The sequence below is a fragment of the Rhinatrema bivittatum genome, chromosome 2 (assembly GCF_901001135.1).
Source record: "Rhinatrema bivittatum chromosome 2, aRhiBiv1.1, whole genome shotgun sequence".
NCBI lineage: Eukaryota > Metazoa > Chordata > Amphibia > Gymnophiona > Rhinatrematidae > Rhinatrema > Rhinatrema bivittatum.
Window position 1 is genome coordinate 28,728,662 of NC_042616.1, and position 15,523 is coordinate 28,744,184.

The 15,523-nt window shown below is 49.0% G+C and overlaps 1 protein-coding gene across 2 annotated transcripts in view; it reads left to right on the forward strand.

The window, feature by feature from the left end:
• LOC115085855 (zinc finger MYM-type protein 1-like) overlaps positions 1 to 14,977 on the forward strand; it is a 69,004-nt gene extending 54,027 nt beyond the window's left edge. For both annotated transcript variants that reach the window (XM_029592363.1, XM_029592362.1), the window contains one exon: positions 11,835 to 14,977. In XM_029592363.1, the coding sequence (XP_029448223.1) occupies positions 11,835 to 14,187 (2,353 nt within the window). In that variant the 3' untranslated portion in view covers positions 14,188 to 14,977. The remainder of the gene's footprint in view (positions 1 to 11,834) is intronic.
• Positions 14,978 to 15,523: the final 546 nt, after the last annotated feature.

A 15,523-nucleotide genomic window follows, 5' to 3' on the forward strand; every position in this document is an offset into this window, starting at 1 on the left:
GCCAACCCAGGTGTACTCCCGCCTCCAACTTGCAAGGAGTCTGGCCAAGCGGCCCCCGCCTCATCCGGCAAGGAGCCACACCCTGACAACAGCCCTCAGTTGTCAACCACCGTCGGCTTTACCAAAATCCAAATAACTTGAACAACAAAATTGAACAGTTATGGCTCGGACCAACCGCCCCCGCTGCGACAAATCCCCCAAACAAAACCGCAATTCCCCAACAACAATCGCCTAGAACTAAGGGTGGGTGGGAGGGTCGCGCGAACCTTCTGACCCTCTCTCGCTCACCAGCTACCGACTGAAGCCCGCGTTACTAAAACTGCTTAACCAGCAGTTTGAATTTTCTCCCCACCTATCCCAGCTCTCCACGCTTACTCCATCTGCCCCCCCCCCCTTGCACCTAAAGCCAATCACTGCATTCCACGACTCTATGACACTCGCCTTCAGTCCCCCCTCCCCCCCCCCTTCACGTACTTCACGTTGCAGCCCTACTTGTGTCCCACGTTGTTTTCACCTCCGTCTATTCCACCTTCCCCCCCCCCCCCCTCTCCAACCACACGCGCCTCGCCTCTGAAGTGGGCCTGCGCCCACATTACGCCGCCCGGCCGGACACGGGGTCCGGCTGGTTTTCCAGAACGGGTAAATGTGAATCAGTTATTTATTTTTTCGGATAATAGGACTAGAGGGCATTCCATGAAGTTAGCATGTAGCACGTTTTAAACTAATCTGAGAAAATTCTTTTTCACTTGACGCACAATTAAACTCTGGAATTTGTTGCCAGGTGATGCAATTAGTGCAGTTATTGTAGCTGGGTTTAAAAAAAGCTTGGAAAAGGTCTTGGAGGAGAAGTCCATTAACTGCTATTAATCAAGTTGACTTAGAAAATAGCCACTGCTATTAGTTGCATCAGTAGCATGGGATAGACTTAGTTTTTGGGTACTTGCCATGTTCTTGTAGCCTGGTTTGGCCTCTGTTGGAAACAGGTCTGGCAGTTTCTTATGTTCTCACAGGACAAGCAGGATGGTAGTCCTCACATATGGGTGACATCAGGATGGAGCCCAATCACGGAAAACTTCTGTCAAAGTTTCCAGAACTTTGACTGGCCCCTACTGGGCATGCCCAGCATGGCACTAACCCTGCAGCCAGCAGGGGTCCCCCCTCAGTCTTCTTTTTTCCGCGCAGCAGTAGCCTCGCGGTTTAGGAGCTCTGAACACATTCCTGACAGGAATTTTTCCTCACAGAGTTATTTAAAATAACTTTGTCCCACAGGGGTCCCTCCTCTAACTTTCTCTGGCCGCGGTACTCCGGTAATTTTTTTTCGCCGTTTTTCGTCGATTACTGTCGAGTTTGGCCCTCGCGGCCTACTGGCCGTCGACCGTACTGCGGCTCGATTTTTCTATGGCCAAGGCGTCGGGGTTTCGTCGGTGCCCGGATTGTACTCGCACCATGTCAATAACAGACCCTCATAGAGTCTGTGTAATGTGCTTAGGCCGTGAGCATGATGTCCTGACGTGCACCAAATGTGCCCTCATGACACCAAAAGGTCGCAAAGCCAGAATGGAGAAGATGGGACTCCTCTTTCGTGCTCACACCCAGACGCCGTCCATCGCATCGACGTCATCTGAACCGGCACCGTCGAAGTCGCACCAACATAGACAACCGTCCGGTGACTGCCCGCCATCGATGCTTCACGGCCATAGACTCCTGTTTCTCCCCCTCAAGATCGAGGGGATCAAAGGGAGAAACATCGCCATCGGCATCGTAAGTCTCGGACCGTTGAGGGAGCGAAATCATCGACCGAGCCACCGTCCGAGCCACCATCGAAGAAGCCCCGTCCAGGAACGGCACCGACCACTCCTGCGACCGGGACATCGAGGCCACCCTCACCCGATCGGGGTTTGGGAGTCGCAATTCCGCCTGTAAAGGTGGTCCCATCCGACTGTGCCTCAGCCTCCCTCTTCCGTCACGGAGCCGGAGCTGATTGCCCCAGGTCTCTGGGAAGAACTGGACCGGCTGATCCAGGAGGCCATCGACAAGGCGATGCAACAGCTCCAGGTCCAGGTCCCTCCAGCACCGACATCGATACCGAGAGTGAAACCGGTCACTGACCCGATTCCAGCAGCGCTGGCACCGCTGCTATCCCGGATGGAGGCGCTCATGACTGCCCTTGCTCCGGTGCGCTCCCCGATGACAGCCTCATTGGGAGGAGAAACACAGTTTCGTATCACTCCTTCGGGAGTTCTGCCTCAGCCATCGATGCCAGGTCGTCCCTTGCCACCGATTCATTCATCGTGAGCGATACGTACATCGGTGCCATCGATGCCTTCAATACCGGCACCGATGCCTTCCAGGCTATCCACGGTGCCCCCGGCGATTCCTTTGATTTTCTCGGAACCTCAGCCGGGGCCTTCGGGTATCCCACACCCTTCTCGTCCTACAGGTCAGCCTACTGATCCTTATGACACCTGGGGTGATGATACTTCCTCAGACACCGATGACTTACCTTCACCTCCCTCTCCTACTGAAAGTAGAAAGCGTTCTCCTCCAGAGGACCTCTCTTTTATTAATTTTGTGAAGGAAATGTCGGAATTGATCCCTTTCCAGCTTCAGACGGAGCAAGATGATAGGCACCAGATGATGGAGCTTCTCCAATTCCTGGATGCCCCTAAGGTGATCACTTCTATTCCCATTCATCAAGTTCTTCTTGACCTCCTCAAAAAGAACTGGGAAACCCCTGGATCCATTGCCCCAGTACACAGAAAGGCTGACACTACTTATCTGGTACAGTCAGCCCCTGGCTTTCAAAAATTTCAGCTTGACCACCACTCAGTTGTGGTGGAATCAGCTCAAAAGAAAGCAAAAAGGACAAAACCACACTCTTCTACCCCTCCTGTCAAAGAACATAAGTTCCTCGACAATGTTGGTCGTCGAGTGTTCCAAGGGGCCATGCTTATCTCCAGGATTGCTTCTTACCAGCTGTATATGACCCAATACAATAGGGTCATTTTCAAGCAAAAACAGGACTTCTCTGAAACCCTGCCTGACCAATTACAAGAACATCTTCAAACCCTTGTTCATAAGGGATTTGAAGCAGGAAAGCATGAGATAAGAACAGCTTACGATATCTTCGACACCTCCACTAGAGTTTCTGCAGCTGCCATTTCGGCAAGATGCTGGGACTGGCTCAAGTCTTCTGACCTTCGCCCAGAAGTACAAGACAGGCTCTCTGACCTGCCCTGTATAGGGGATAATCTGTTCGGTGAACAGATTCAGCAAATAGTGGCTGAGTTAAAGGACCATCATGAGACCCTCAAGCAGCTCTCATCGATACCTTTTGACTTCCCTTCTAGACAGCCCTTCAAGAAGGACTCTAAGAAGCCATTCTTCCGTCCAAGGAAGTACTATCCTCCACCAACAAGGTCCCGAGTTATGAGGCCTTATCAGAAATCTCAGCCCCGCTAGCCCCGGAAGCAAAAGCCACAAGCAGCTCCCCAGCCGGGGCCTGCTTCAGGTTTTTGACGTTCCCTTGGAGAGCAGCAGCCTGATCCCTCTGCCAGCCATACCTGTAGGAGGTCGATTGTGCCATTTTCACAACATGTGGAAATCAGTCACAACCGACCAATGGGTGCTAGCAATCATTGCTCAGGGTTACCACCTGAACTTTTTTGCTTTTCCACCGGATTCACCACCTCTACAAGCGTGGAGAGTAAACGACCACTCTCTCCCTCTGGAGCAGGAGGTTTCCCTTCTTCTCCAGTTAAGAGCAATAGAACCCATCCCGCTTTCACAACAAGGCCTAGGGTTCTATTCCCGGTACTTTTTGATCCCCAAAAAATCCGGAGGGCTTTGTCCAATTCTGGACCTACGTGCCCTCAAGTACCTCCAGCGGGAAAAGTTCAAGATGGTAACCTTGGGCGCGCTTCTACCTCTTCTACGAAGAGGAGACTGGCTCTGCTCTCTGGACCTCCAGGACGCGTACACCCACATTGCGATAGCTTCAGCTCATCGCAAGTATCTCCGGTTTTTAGTAGGCCCAAAGCACTATCAATACCGAGTGCTTCCATTTGGCCTAGCATCGGCACCACGAGTCTTTACCAAATGTCTCGTGGTTGTCGCAGCTTTTCTCAGGAAAGAGGGTGTTCACGTCTACCCCTATCTAGACGACTGGTTAATCAGGGCCCCAACCCAGCAAGCCTCTCGATCGTCCCTGGATTTGACCCTACACACTCTAATTTCTCGTCAATTATGAGAAATCCTATTTAGTCCCATCTCAAACCTTGTCGTTCATTGGGGCAGACTTGGACACCTTACAGGCAAAAGCCTTTCTACCTCATCGAGTGCAAACCCTCATTTCTCTCGCTCACCAGTTGCAGTCTCAGCACACAGCAACAGCTCGACAATTCCTTGTCCTTCTCAGACACATGGCGTCCTCAGTCCATCTTACACCAAAGGCCCGCCTGGCCATGAGAGTCACGCATTGGACTCTGAGGTCCCAATGGATTCAAGCGACTCAGCCTCTGCCAACCATTGTTCACATCACCGACGCACTCCGTCTGTCTCTCACCTGGTGGAAAGATCAGAACCAACTCCTCCAGGGACTGCCTTTTCATCTGCCAGATCCTCAACTCATTCTCACCACTGATGCGTCCAACCTCGGTTGGGGAGCTCATGTGAACGATCTGCAGTCACAAGGTTTTTGGTCTCCAGAGGAAGCCAAACACCAGATAAATTTCCTGGAGCTTCGAGCGATGCGATATGCTCTCAGAGCTTTTCAGGATTCTCTATCAAATCACGTTATCCTGATTCAGACGGACAACCAGGTGGCCATGTGGTACATCAACAAGCAGGGAGGCACAGGCTCCTTCCTTCTGTGTCAGGAAGCTGCGCAGATTTGGGCGGAAGCGTTCTTCCGCTCGATGTACCTCAGGGTCACCTACTTGCCGGGAGTACACAATGTCTTGGCAGACAAACTGAGTCGTGTCTTCCAACCACACGAGTGGTCGCTCAACCCCTCTGTAGCAAATTCTTTTTTCCAACAATGGGGTTATCCCCAAATAGACCTCTTTGCGTCCCCTCAGAACCACAAAATGGACAATTACTGCTCCCTCATTCGGAGCGAGTGCGCTCAACCCAGAGATGCATTCTCCCTCTCGTGGGCAACCGGTCTGCTTTATGCATTCCCTCCACTTCCTCTTCTCTCGAAGACTCTCGTGAAGCTCCATCAGGACAAGGGAACCATGATCCTGATAGCACTTCACTGGCCATGCCAAGTGTGGTTTCCCATACTCCAGGATCTCTCCATCCGCAGGCACATTCCCTTGGGAACGCATCCGCTTCTGATCACTCAGAACAACGGATGTCTACACCATCCCAATCTTCAGGCCTTGTCCCTGACTGCATGGATGTTGAAAGGTTAATCCTTCAACCACTTAACCTTTCAGATTCGGTTTCTCGTGTCCTGATTGCTTCACGGAAGCCTTCCACAAGAAAGTCTTATTCCTATAAATGGAAAAGGTATACATCATGGTGTTCTTCGCAATCACCCTAAGTTTTTGCCTAAGGTAGTTTTGAAGTTTCACATTAATCAATCCATCATACTACCTATCTTCTTTCCCAGGCCCCACTCCAACCCAGGCCCCACTCCAACCCAGGGGAACAGGCTCTGCATACCCTTGACTGTAAACGGGCTCTAGCGTTGTACCTAGACCGTACAGTTGCCCACAGGAAGAGCACTCCGTTATTAGTCTCTTTCCATCCCAACAAACTAGGGCAACCTGTGGGTAAACAGACTCTCTCCTCCTGGTTGGCAGACTGCATATCTTTTTGCTATCAGCAAGCAGGCATTCCTTTTCAAGACCGTGTTAAAGCACTCTCTGTGAGGGCCATGGCGACTTCAGTAGCACACCTACGATCGGTGCCGCTTCCTGACATTTGCAGGACTGCCACCTGGAGTTCTATCCACACTTTCGCAGCCCACTATTGTCTAGACAAAGCTGGAAGACAAGATTCCATCTTCGGCCAGTTTGTCCTGCGTAACCTATTTCCAACGTGACATACCAACACCCTTCCGCCTGCCCGGTGGGGTTCAGGATGCCCTCTACCAAATTCCACCCCAGTTGTTGTGCCTGTTGCATGCCGTTGGGTACATTTGGTGCATGTTCGGACATCCTCAGCTCGGTACTCACCCATATGTGAGGACTACCATCCTGCTTGTCCTGTGAGAAAGCAAATGTTGCTTACCTGTAACAGGTGTTCTCACAGGACAGCAGGATGTTAGTCCTCATGAAACCCGCCCGCCGCCCCGCGGTGTTGGGTTCGTTTTTTATTTTATTTTTCGGCACTGCCTGTAGATTTCAAAACAAGACTGAAGGGGGACCCCTGCTGGCTGCAGGGTTAGTGCCTTGCTGGGCATGCCCAGTAGGGGCCAGTCAAAGTTCTGGAAACTTTGACAGAAGTTTCTTGATTGGGCTCCATCCTGATGATGTCACCCATATGTGAGGACTAACATCCTGCTGTCCTGTGAGAACACCTGTAATAGGTAAGCAACATTTGCTTTCTGTGACTGCAGTGTTTTGCACCTGTGCAAAGGTGCTCCCCGTACCATCAGTGGCGCATATGTGCCCAACATCAAAGCGCCTGCCCTAGTTCCACATTGACATTGCGGCCCACACCTATGCTGCGGCATGCCTCTTGAAGCAGTAACTAAGCTGCCGGTACCTATGAAGTGTGTGGTGGTTCCAACCCCATTGATGCTACAAGTCCTCAATGGTGCCAAGCATGGGATGGCACCTGGTGGTGCCACCTGTCGATGGTCCCTAATGGGTGATAAGCAGCCTCTAAATTGGCACTTTGGTCCGGATGGCTCAATATCGTTGTAAGGCACCCCCTAACACACACGCAGCACTGCTTGCCGTAGTCGATATCCCTTATGGCGTCTACCGTGTTCAATGCTGGAAAAGGCATCCCGACACCAACGACACATTAAGGGGTGTAAGATGCACACTGGTGTTGATTTTCATTTGCAAATCAACCACCTGAAGCTTCTATGCTCCGAGAGCTTCTTTCAATATTCTCACCGGGAAGGCCATGTCCTATATAAACAAGCAAGAAGTATATTTTTTTATTCCCTCTGCCGTCTTAATATGGTTAAGGGCAAGATTACACAATTCTCGTCTGTAGGCGACCTATTTTCCTGGAATCCAGAATACATTGATGGACTGCCTCAGCAGTGTTGCATCCACATGAATGGTCTACAGCAACTGAACAAGTTGTCTATGACTCTGATCCAAGGAAGGCTGGTGATCAACCTGTTTTTTTATTCAGAGGTCAACAGGAAAGTAAAAAATGTCTTCTCCATGCATCTATAGATCAGTTCTCAATTCTTTTCTGTTAAACTGGAATATCTGTTTCCACCAGGCTCCTCTGAGCTGTCCAGAAGGTCCTTCTGGGACAAGGTGAGAATAATTCTCATTGCTCCAGCCTGGCCATAGCAAGTGTAGTTCCCATATCTTGTCTGTTAGTTCACTCTCCAATTCTGTTGGGGATATCCCTGACACTTATCATACAGGAAAACTGCAGGCTCCGCAATCCTAACCTTCCATCCCTGGCTCTCATGACATGTCCTTCCAAAGCAGGTTTCAAATATGCTGATTTCAGTTAGAAAGCCATCAAGTAGAAGATCCTCCAGTTTCAAGTGGAACAGGATCTTAACCCAGTGTGGCAATAGCAATCTGGATCCCTTCTCTTGAGGCCCCCAAGGGCTTGCTGTTGCGACTGTCGCTGCCCGACGTCTCCACTCTGCCCACCTTCCCGCTTTGGCGACTCCCTCCGGGGTTGATGGAACGCTGGCTGCCGTGGCGTCATTCTGCCGAGCTCCTCTGGCGTCCCCGGACCGGCTCGACGCTGCTATCCGCCATGTTGACCAGAAGCCTAGGGGCGCAAGCGCGCGGCCCAACTGAAGTACCAGCAGTGGTGCGAACCTCAGGGGCGTCCCCCTGAGATGACGTCATTGACGCCGGATATAAAAGGTCTCAAGAAACGCTAACGTATCGAGTTAGCAAGGATAAGGATATGAATACGGACAAGGATAAGGATTTGTTCTATCTGAGCTACTCTGCCTCCTCGGACTTACCAGGGGTACCCGCTCCTCGGGGGCCTCGCGCTCTCTTTATTTTTCAGGTTGCAGTCTGGAACCGGTACTCGCTCCTCGAGGGCCCATGTTCCTGGACTTGTTCCTGAATACCTCTTCTGCCTGGAAGTTATCGCTGCCTACTATATCAGTGAGTTACCGTCAGAGCTTTCCCTGGAACCAGGTACTCGCTCCTCGAGGGCCTATTCATTCCAGCTCCTGGGCTTCTATGAGACATTGTGTGAGTGTTATCATCAAGGTTTAGTTCCTGAACTCTGCATATCCTGCCTCCTCACTATATTCAGTTTCTCAACTGCTCAAGCCATCCAGGGACCGCTGTTCCAGTACCTGAGGGACTACAGCCCAGCCGGACATTACCAGCTCACTACTGCCACCTCTGGTGGTTCAATATACTGTTTAATAAAAGAACTGGTGTGTGTCTGTCTCTCAACTCTGAGCCTGACCGGTGGTCCCTCTCTGGATCTTCCCCAGGGGGGGGTGTGGTCATCTGCCACCGGCCCAAGGATCCACCCACAACTCTCCCAAATACCAACACTTGCTTCAGCGTTTATTCTTCCTTTCGTTCTCGGGCCTTAGTATCTCTTCAGTCAGAGTTCATCCCAGTGCCATTCCAACCTATCAGCAGCAGATGGCAGGAGCGCACTGATCTTGACCCAGGTCTCAACTTCCTTTTCGAACCACGCAAATTGCTGGATTTGACGTTTCCCGCTTGGAAAGTGGCGTTCTCTCAAGGCCATCACTTCTGCAATCTCTGGTTTCGTATTCGCCATAACCTTCAGGGGAGGGTTTTCTCATAATAGTTGAGCTCTGAGAGCTGGGCCCATGTCGGCACCCTCGGATGACGTCACCCACGGATTAATGGCGAAAACCGTTTACAGGTAAGCAGACTTCTTTTTTTTTTCTGGGGAGTCTTGGGTTTTCTCTGGCAGCTTATGGAAATGTGCCTCTTTGCAGTTTGCACACTAGAGGAAGTGTGTTTCTGTTTTTCTATTTCTTCAATACTGTGCTGCATGCAGAGTCTGGCTTCTTGGGGCTTCCAGTTCAGTACCTCTAGCCTATGATCACTGTTTCCATATTTGGTGAGATTCTTGTATGTTTTGGATGCATGCCTGACATGAAGGATTCGGCTGGCATGCAGTTTTTGTATAGGGGGGGGGGTCAATAACAGTCCAGCTTGTTCTTTTTCCTAATAGAGTGGCTGTTGTGCAGTGTAGATTTAATCTTTTTTTTTTGTCATTTTTTTAATTTATTTTTAGCTTTTCAGGCACTGTCCGTGCTCCTGCTGGGGAGGGGCTGTCCGCTTGATGAGTGCGTGTTTCCAAGATGTTAAGCGATGCTGAATTTCAGCCAGAGTGGGGAAAATAGAGGGGGCTCCCCAGGGGGTGTGTGAAACCAGCAGTGAGTTCCACTGACCAGAGAAAGCAGCAGTGGAGAAGAGCGGAAGATACAGAGTATATATTTACAGAACGGGAAGTGCAGGGTTTTTATTGTGTTTTTTTATGTGGCACATACCATGACAGGAATAAACCTCACTTTAGTCCCGGGGGAATTCTGTGCTCTTGCAGAGCACAGAATTCCCCCCTCCTGTGCAGGTTCTGCACAGAATTTCGCGGGCCCGGGTGTGCCGCGAGCGGTGGCCGTCCCTCTCGTAGCGAAGATAGAGCAGGCCTGCTTGCAGTACACCAGGACCTGCTTCATCGTTGCCGCGAACGGTTCTTGCTCCTTCTTCGCCACAAGCGGGATGACCTCTGCTCGTGGCATGCCTGGGACTTTCATCTTGACCACGAGAGAGGGGAGAGTCTGTATGAGGGAGTGTGTGTGTGTGTGCATGAGAGAGAGAGGGAGCCTGTATGTGAGAGAGAGAGAAGGACAGAGGGAGCCTGTGTGAGGGACAGTACTGAGAAAGGGGTCAAACTCTCGGAGTGGAGATAGAGTGGAAGGGATCGAGCCTAGAGGGGGAGGAGGGGAGAGATGGAGACAGGTGGAGGAGTTGGGGCCTGAGAGGGCAAAGTGAAAGGAGACTGGCCAGGGGGGAGTAAGGAGAGAGGGTGGAAGGGACACTCTCTTAGAGTGAACTTCTAGGGAAATTCTGCTCAAAATATTTAAAACTCTGCAGCTTTAAGTAATAAATTTTTTCTGTATTACATTTTAAATTAATTACTTAGACTGTCATGTATATGGTGTTATTTTAACAATATAAAGTATGCAGAATTAAAAAAAAAAAAAAATGTTTTTTGCGCGGAATTCCCCCAGGAATATCACTTATAACAGGGGTCGGGAACCTATGGCTTGCGAGCCAGATGTGACTCTTTTGATGGCTGCATCTGGCTCGGAGACAAATCTTTAGTAAAAAAGTAAAAATCTAACAAAACCTCCCACCCTCCTGATGTCCCCCAAGACCTCCAAAATTAATTTACTACAACCCCCCCACCCTCCTGACCTGCCAAAAGTCCCTGGTGGTCCAGCGGGGGTCCAGGAGCGGTCCGGAAGCGATCTCCTGGACTTGGGCTGTCGGCTGCCAGTAGTCAAAATGGCGCCGACGGCCCTTTGCCCTCACTATGTCACTGGGGTTAACCAATAGCGGCGGTAGCTGCCGCCATTGGTCGACCCCAGTGACATAGTGAGGGCAAAGGGCCGTCGGCGCCATTTTTATTACTGGCAGCCAACGGTCCTTTGCTCTTACTATGTCACAGGGGCTCAGCTACCATTGGTCGACCCCAGTGACATAGTGAGGGCAAAGGGCCGTCGGCGCCATTTTGACTACTGGCAGCCGACAGCCCAAGTCCAGGAGATCACTCCTGGACCCCTGCTGGACCACCAGGGACTTTTGGCAGGTCTTGGGGGGGGGGGGGGTCAAGAGGGTGGGGGATTGTAGTAAATTAATTTGGCAGGTCTTGGGGGGCGTCAGGAGAGTAGGGGATTGTAGTAAATTATTTTGGTAGGTTTTGGGGGGGGAGGTCAGGAGGGTGGGGGGGTTGTAGTTAGTATGGCTCTCATGGAATTACATTTTAAAATATGTGGCGTTCATGGCTCTCTCAGCCAAAAAGGTTCCCGACCCCTGACTTATAAGCTAGTGTATTTTGGGCATGATCTCAATAGCTCAAATTTCCTGCTAATACTTGCATTGTGCCAAAGAGAACCTCCTGGAGTTTGTAAGGTATTATATGCAGAGGCGGTATATCAAGGTTCGCTTGGAAATTCTTTCTAATCAGGCCAGTGGTGCCCAAACAGTTGGCACTGTTTGTGGCCTTGTTCAGTCTGTGCCTACACATTTGCCACTGTCCCCTCCCCATTCCTTTGGTCTCCCTGGGAGCTTCCTCCAGCATGCTGGCAGCAGGATGGCCTTCACCTGCTCCCCCGGCAGTGCAGCCTTAATTCTGCCTGCAGCTGGCATACTGTAGCTATGGGAATGCAGTGCTCTTCCACCTGCTCATGCTGTGCGGCGTGTCCTTTAATAACAAAACACACAAGTTGCATTTCAAATGCTTTCTTTGTTCTTTTTCCCCCATTGCCGCTTCTCTGGTCATCAAAACTCACTGCCCAGTCTTTGTTCTCTGGACACATCAAGGGCCCCTCCATCTATGTTGTGTACGCTGAACAGAGGTTGCACATTGCTGAGGTCTGCAAAGACAGAATCTGCACATGAGGCATTTTTTTTCTTTTTTTTTTTGTTTTTTTCTTTCAGAAAAGAACACCTAAAAATTAAAGGAAACGAGCATGTTACAGACTTTTCCAAAAACGAACAAACTAAAAGCGATGAAGATGCAACACAAATGTCGTCAGAACTGACTCGTGAAAAAAGAGACCTCCGTGATGAGATTGAGGAGACAGAACTGGATGTGTTTCACTTCCCAGCTTGTGCCACCCACTGCTTCGGTGCATGCTGCATGGATCTTTCCAGGCCGTGCCAACCAGATGACCCTGAAGTGCTGAAGAGCACTAAAAAGGTACAGGGCACCGGATCATCCCAGCATGTGCGATCGGTTCAGTTGAATTGGTTCAAAGATTTTAATTGGCTAACTTTGTGTGAAACACAAAGCAAACTGTTCTGCACACCCTGCCGTTTCTGTGGTATTAAAGGCCTTCACCTGAGCAAAAGAAATGAGGGTGCGTTTACTGTTGGCGGTTTTCAGAACTGGAAACATGCGGTCCGAGCCTTCCGAGAGCACGAAAAAGCACAGTCTCACCGGGAAGCCACGGCAAAAATGCTAGCATTTGTGTCCCATCAGCCAAAAACTGCTACTCTAGTTGACTCTCAACTCGAGACTCAACAGAAATATAACCGAGAAATGCTAATCAAACAGCTGACATCCCTTCGTTTCCTAATGGGGCAAGGATTGGCAACAGAGGGTCATGATTTTGAAAGTGGCAATTTATATCAGCTCATGCAACTTCGCTCTGAGGATTGTCCTGATCTGAGCCACTGGCTTTCGGTTAAAAAATACATGTCCCGGGACATAATTAATGAATTAATTCATCTCTTTGCGATGGACATCATCCGGAGGCTGCTTTCAAAAGTGCACGAGGCAGCGTTTTATGCTATTCTTGCAGACAAAACGAGGGATATTGCGAACAGAGAGCAGTTGGTCACTTTGTTTCGCTGGGTAGATGAGAATTACACGGTACACGAAGATTTCATTGGTCTTGTTGACTTGCCTAACACGGATGACTCTACCATTTATAGTGTGCTTAATGATGTTTTAATACGCTGCAACATGCCACTGGCTCTATGCAGGGGACAGACCTACGACGGTACAGCTGATATGTCTGGCCACATACGTAACGTTGCTGCTCAATTTAAGCGAAGAAATCCCGCAGCTCTTCATATTTATTGCTTTGCCCAGTGCATAAATCTGTGCCTGCAAGATGTGGGGAAAAACTGTAAAGCAGTCCAGGATGCACTGGATTTGGTGTTAGAAGTGACCTGTCTCATCAAACGGTCCTCAAAGCGAAACCACTTGTTTGAATTTTTAAAGAGAGAATTAATCCCGGAGCGTCAGAACCCGAGTACCCTCTCTCCGACACGGTGGACCATCCGCACCGGTGCAGTGAAGTCCATCATAGATAACTACAGCGTTCTCTGTACTGTCATGGCCCAGATTGACGAGGAGTCCCATGATGAGTATGGCAGAAGAGCTTGTGCCATTTTGGCAATGCTGGAAAAATTCAGCACGTTTTATGGTCTGCGTCTGTCGTATCTTGTTTTCTCTGCCACGGAACAGTTGGCCAAAACACTGCAAACCGTTAACACAACGCTGCAGGATGCAAAGAAAGCAGTGAAACTAACACAGGAATTTCTTCTGCAACAGCGGTCCAAACAGGCCTGTGAAAGTTTCTACGCATCGGTGACGGAGGCTGCCACGGACCTGACAGATGCACCTGTGCTGCCAAGGCATCAGAGATCTGCAAAAAGGCTGGAGAAGGGAGAAGTTAGTTGCACCTTTCAGAGTCCAGCAGAATATTACACGAGACAATATTTTGATGCTTTAGATTTGCTTGCATACAAACTGACTCGTCGTTTCAATCAGAAAGACATTGATGTGGCAATTGACCTGGAAAAACTTTTGCTGACTGCAGCTAAAGGAGACAATATCACGTTTGCTCCTACAACTTTGGAATTGTATGCTAGCGATTTTGATTTTGTTTGTTTGCGTACACAGTTGAAAATGTTACCAAATACAATAAGAGCTTTTGGAAACGAACCCACCATGGTGTTGACCATTAGATCAATCTCGGAAGCAATGAATACGGTACCTATGGCAAAGAAGCTACTGCCAGAGGTACACAAATTACTTCGTTTGTACTACACAATACCCGTGACTATGGCAACAGTAGAGAGATGTTTTTCCATACTCCATCATGTTAAAAATTACCTGCGCTGCTCAATGACTCAGATGAGGCTGAATGATTTGATGTGTGCCTACAGTCACAAAGAGGCCCTTGCACAGACGGACGTGACCGCAATGGCGACTGAATTTGCCCAGCGAAACGATCGCCGAAGGGCTTTCTTTGCGAACTTTGACACCGACGAACGATAAGTTGCTCATCCATGTTCACAAGCAAAGGAGTTGACAAATATTGCTGAGTGTAAGAGCTTGAGGTTTTTCAGTTAACTCTTCCTGTAGCACTGCACACAGTGCGATTTCTGTTATTTACTTTTACAATTAGCATGTGTTATTAATCACCCTGTATATGATACATGGAAAGACAATGTATAAGAGAGAATGAAGTTGGTAGTGGGAGCTGGAATGGGGAATAGAAGTTGGTTGGTTTGTTTGCCCACTCCCTATCCCTCCTCCTCCCCCCCCCCAACCTAAAATTTGTCCAGCTGCCCCTGAATTGATGAATATCTTAATTTTATTTATATTTTGTAGACCCAGGTTGATGAGGTCAGTGTTTTCTTCCTAGTTTAGGGGACTGACCAGCGCACCTTGTATTTTTTTTTTTGTTGTTGTTAATTTGTTGTCAAAGGTAAAACACGAAATTGTGGATAGCAGCATCAAAGAATTTAGAGTGCACTCTTTGGCAAAGGTTTTGTAAAATAAGCATGGGGCATAGACACATGATTTGGGAACATAATGTAATATATGAAAAACTGCAACCAAAAAAACGGTTTTATCCTTGTGTTGTCTACTGGTTTCTATAGCCTTACAACCTATATACAGTGAGAGGTAATGCCATGCTTGAAGTGCTAAAAGTCGTGGTGGGTAAGAGTAAATCTAGAAAAGACGACAACTCAAGCTTCCTCTCTCTGATAGGGCAACATCCATTCTGGAAAGATCTGAAGAAGGAAAAAAAAAAAAAGGAGAAACCCTTCCACCTCTCAAGTTTCTTTTCTTTTCCCCTGGCACTTCACTCACCCCCCCTCCCCCGTCCATTCCTTTAAAGGATTTGTTTTCCGCTCCTATGTAGAGATGTTCGGGGCAGATTACGAACTCAATATGCATAAAAACAATTTAAACTGCAACAAACGACTCTGCAAATCAAGGTTCCTAATCAAGGAAGACAGACATACAGCCATGCCCATTGAAAACAAATCACAATATGCCGACTCGGAGAGGCTCAAACGACAGTGTGCCAGTTCAGCGTAATTCTAGTTTAGAGATGTCTTTAGCGCCTGCTTAAATGGTTTAGCACGTATGATAGGGCAAAAGGAGTCAGGAATGAGTTCCACAGTTTCATTCCCACAGTTGAGAATGCCCTCTCCTTAGTTAACTCAAGGTGAGCAACCTTTGTAGATGGAGTCTCTAATAAATTTTTATCAGCGGATCTCAAGGGCACGAACTGGTTTGTAAGTAAAGTAATATAGCATTGAACCATGGAATTGAATCATTGTATGGATCTAGTATTGTACTCTGCTGTTCAATGGAAGCC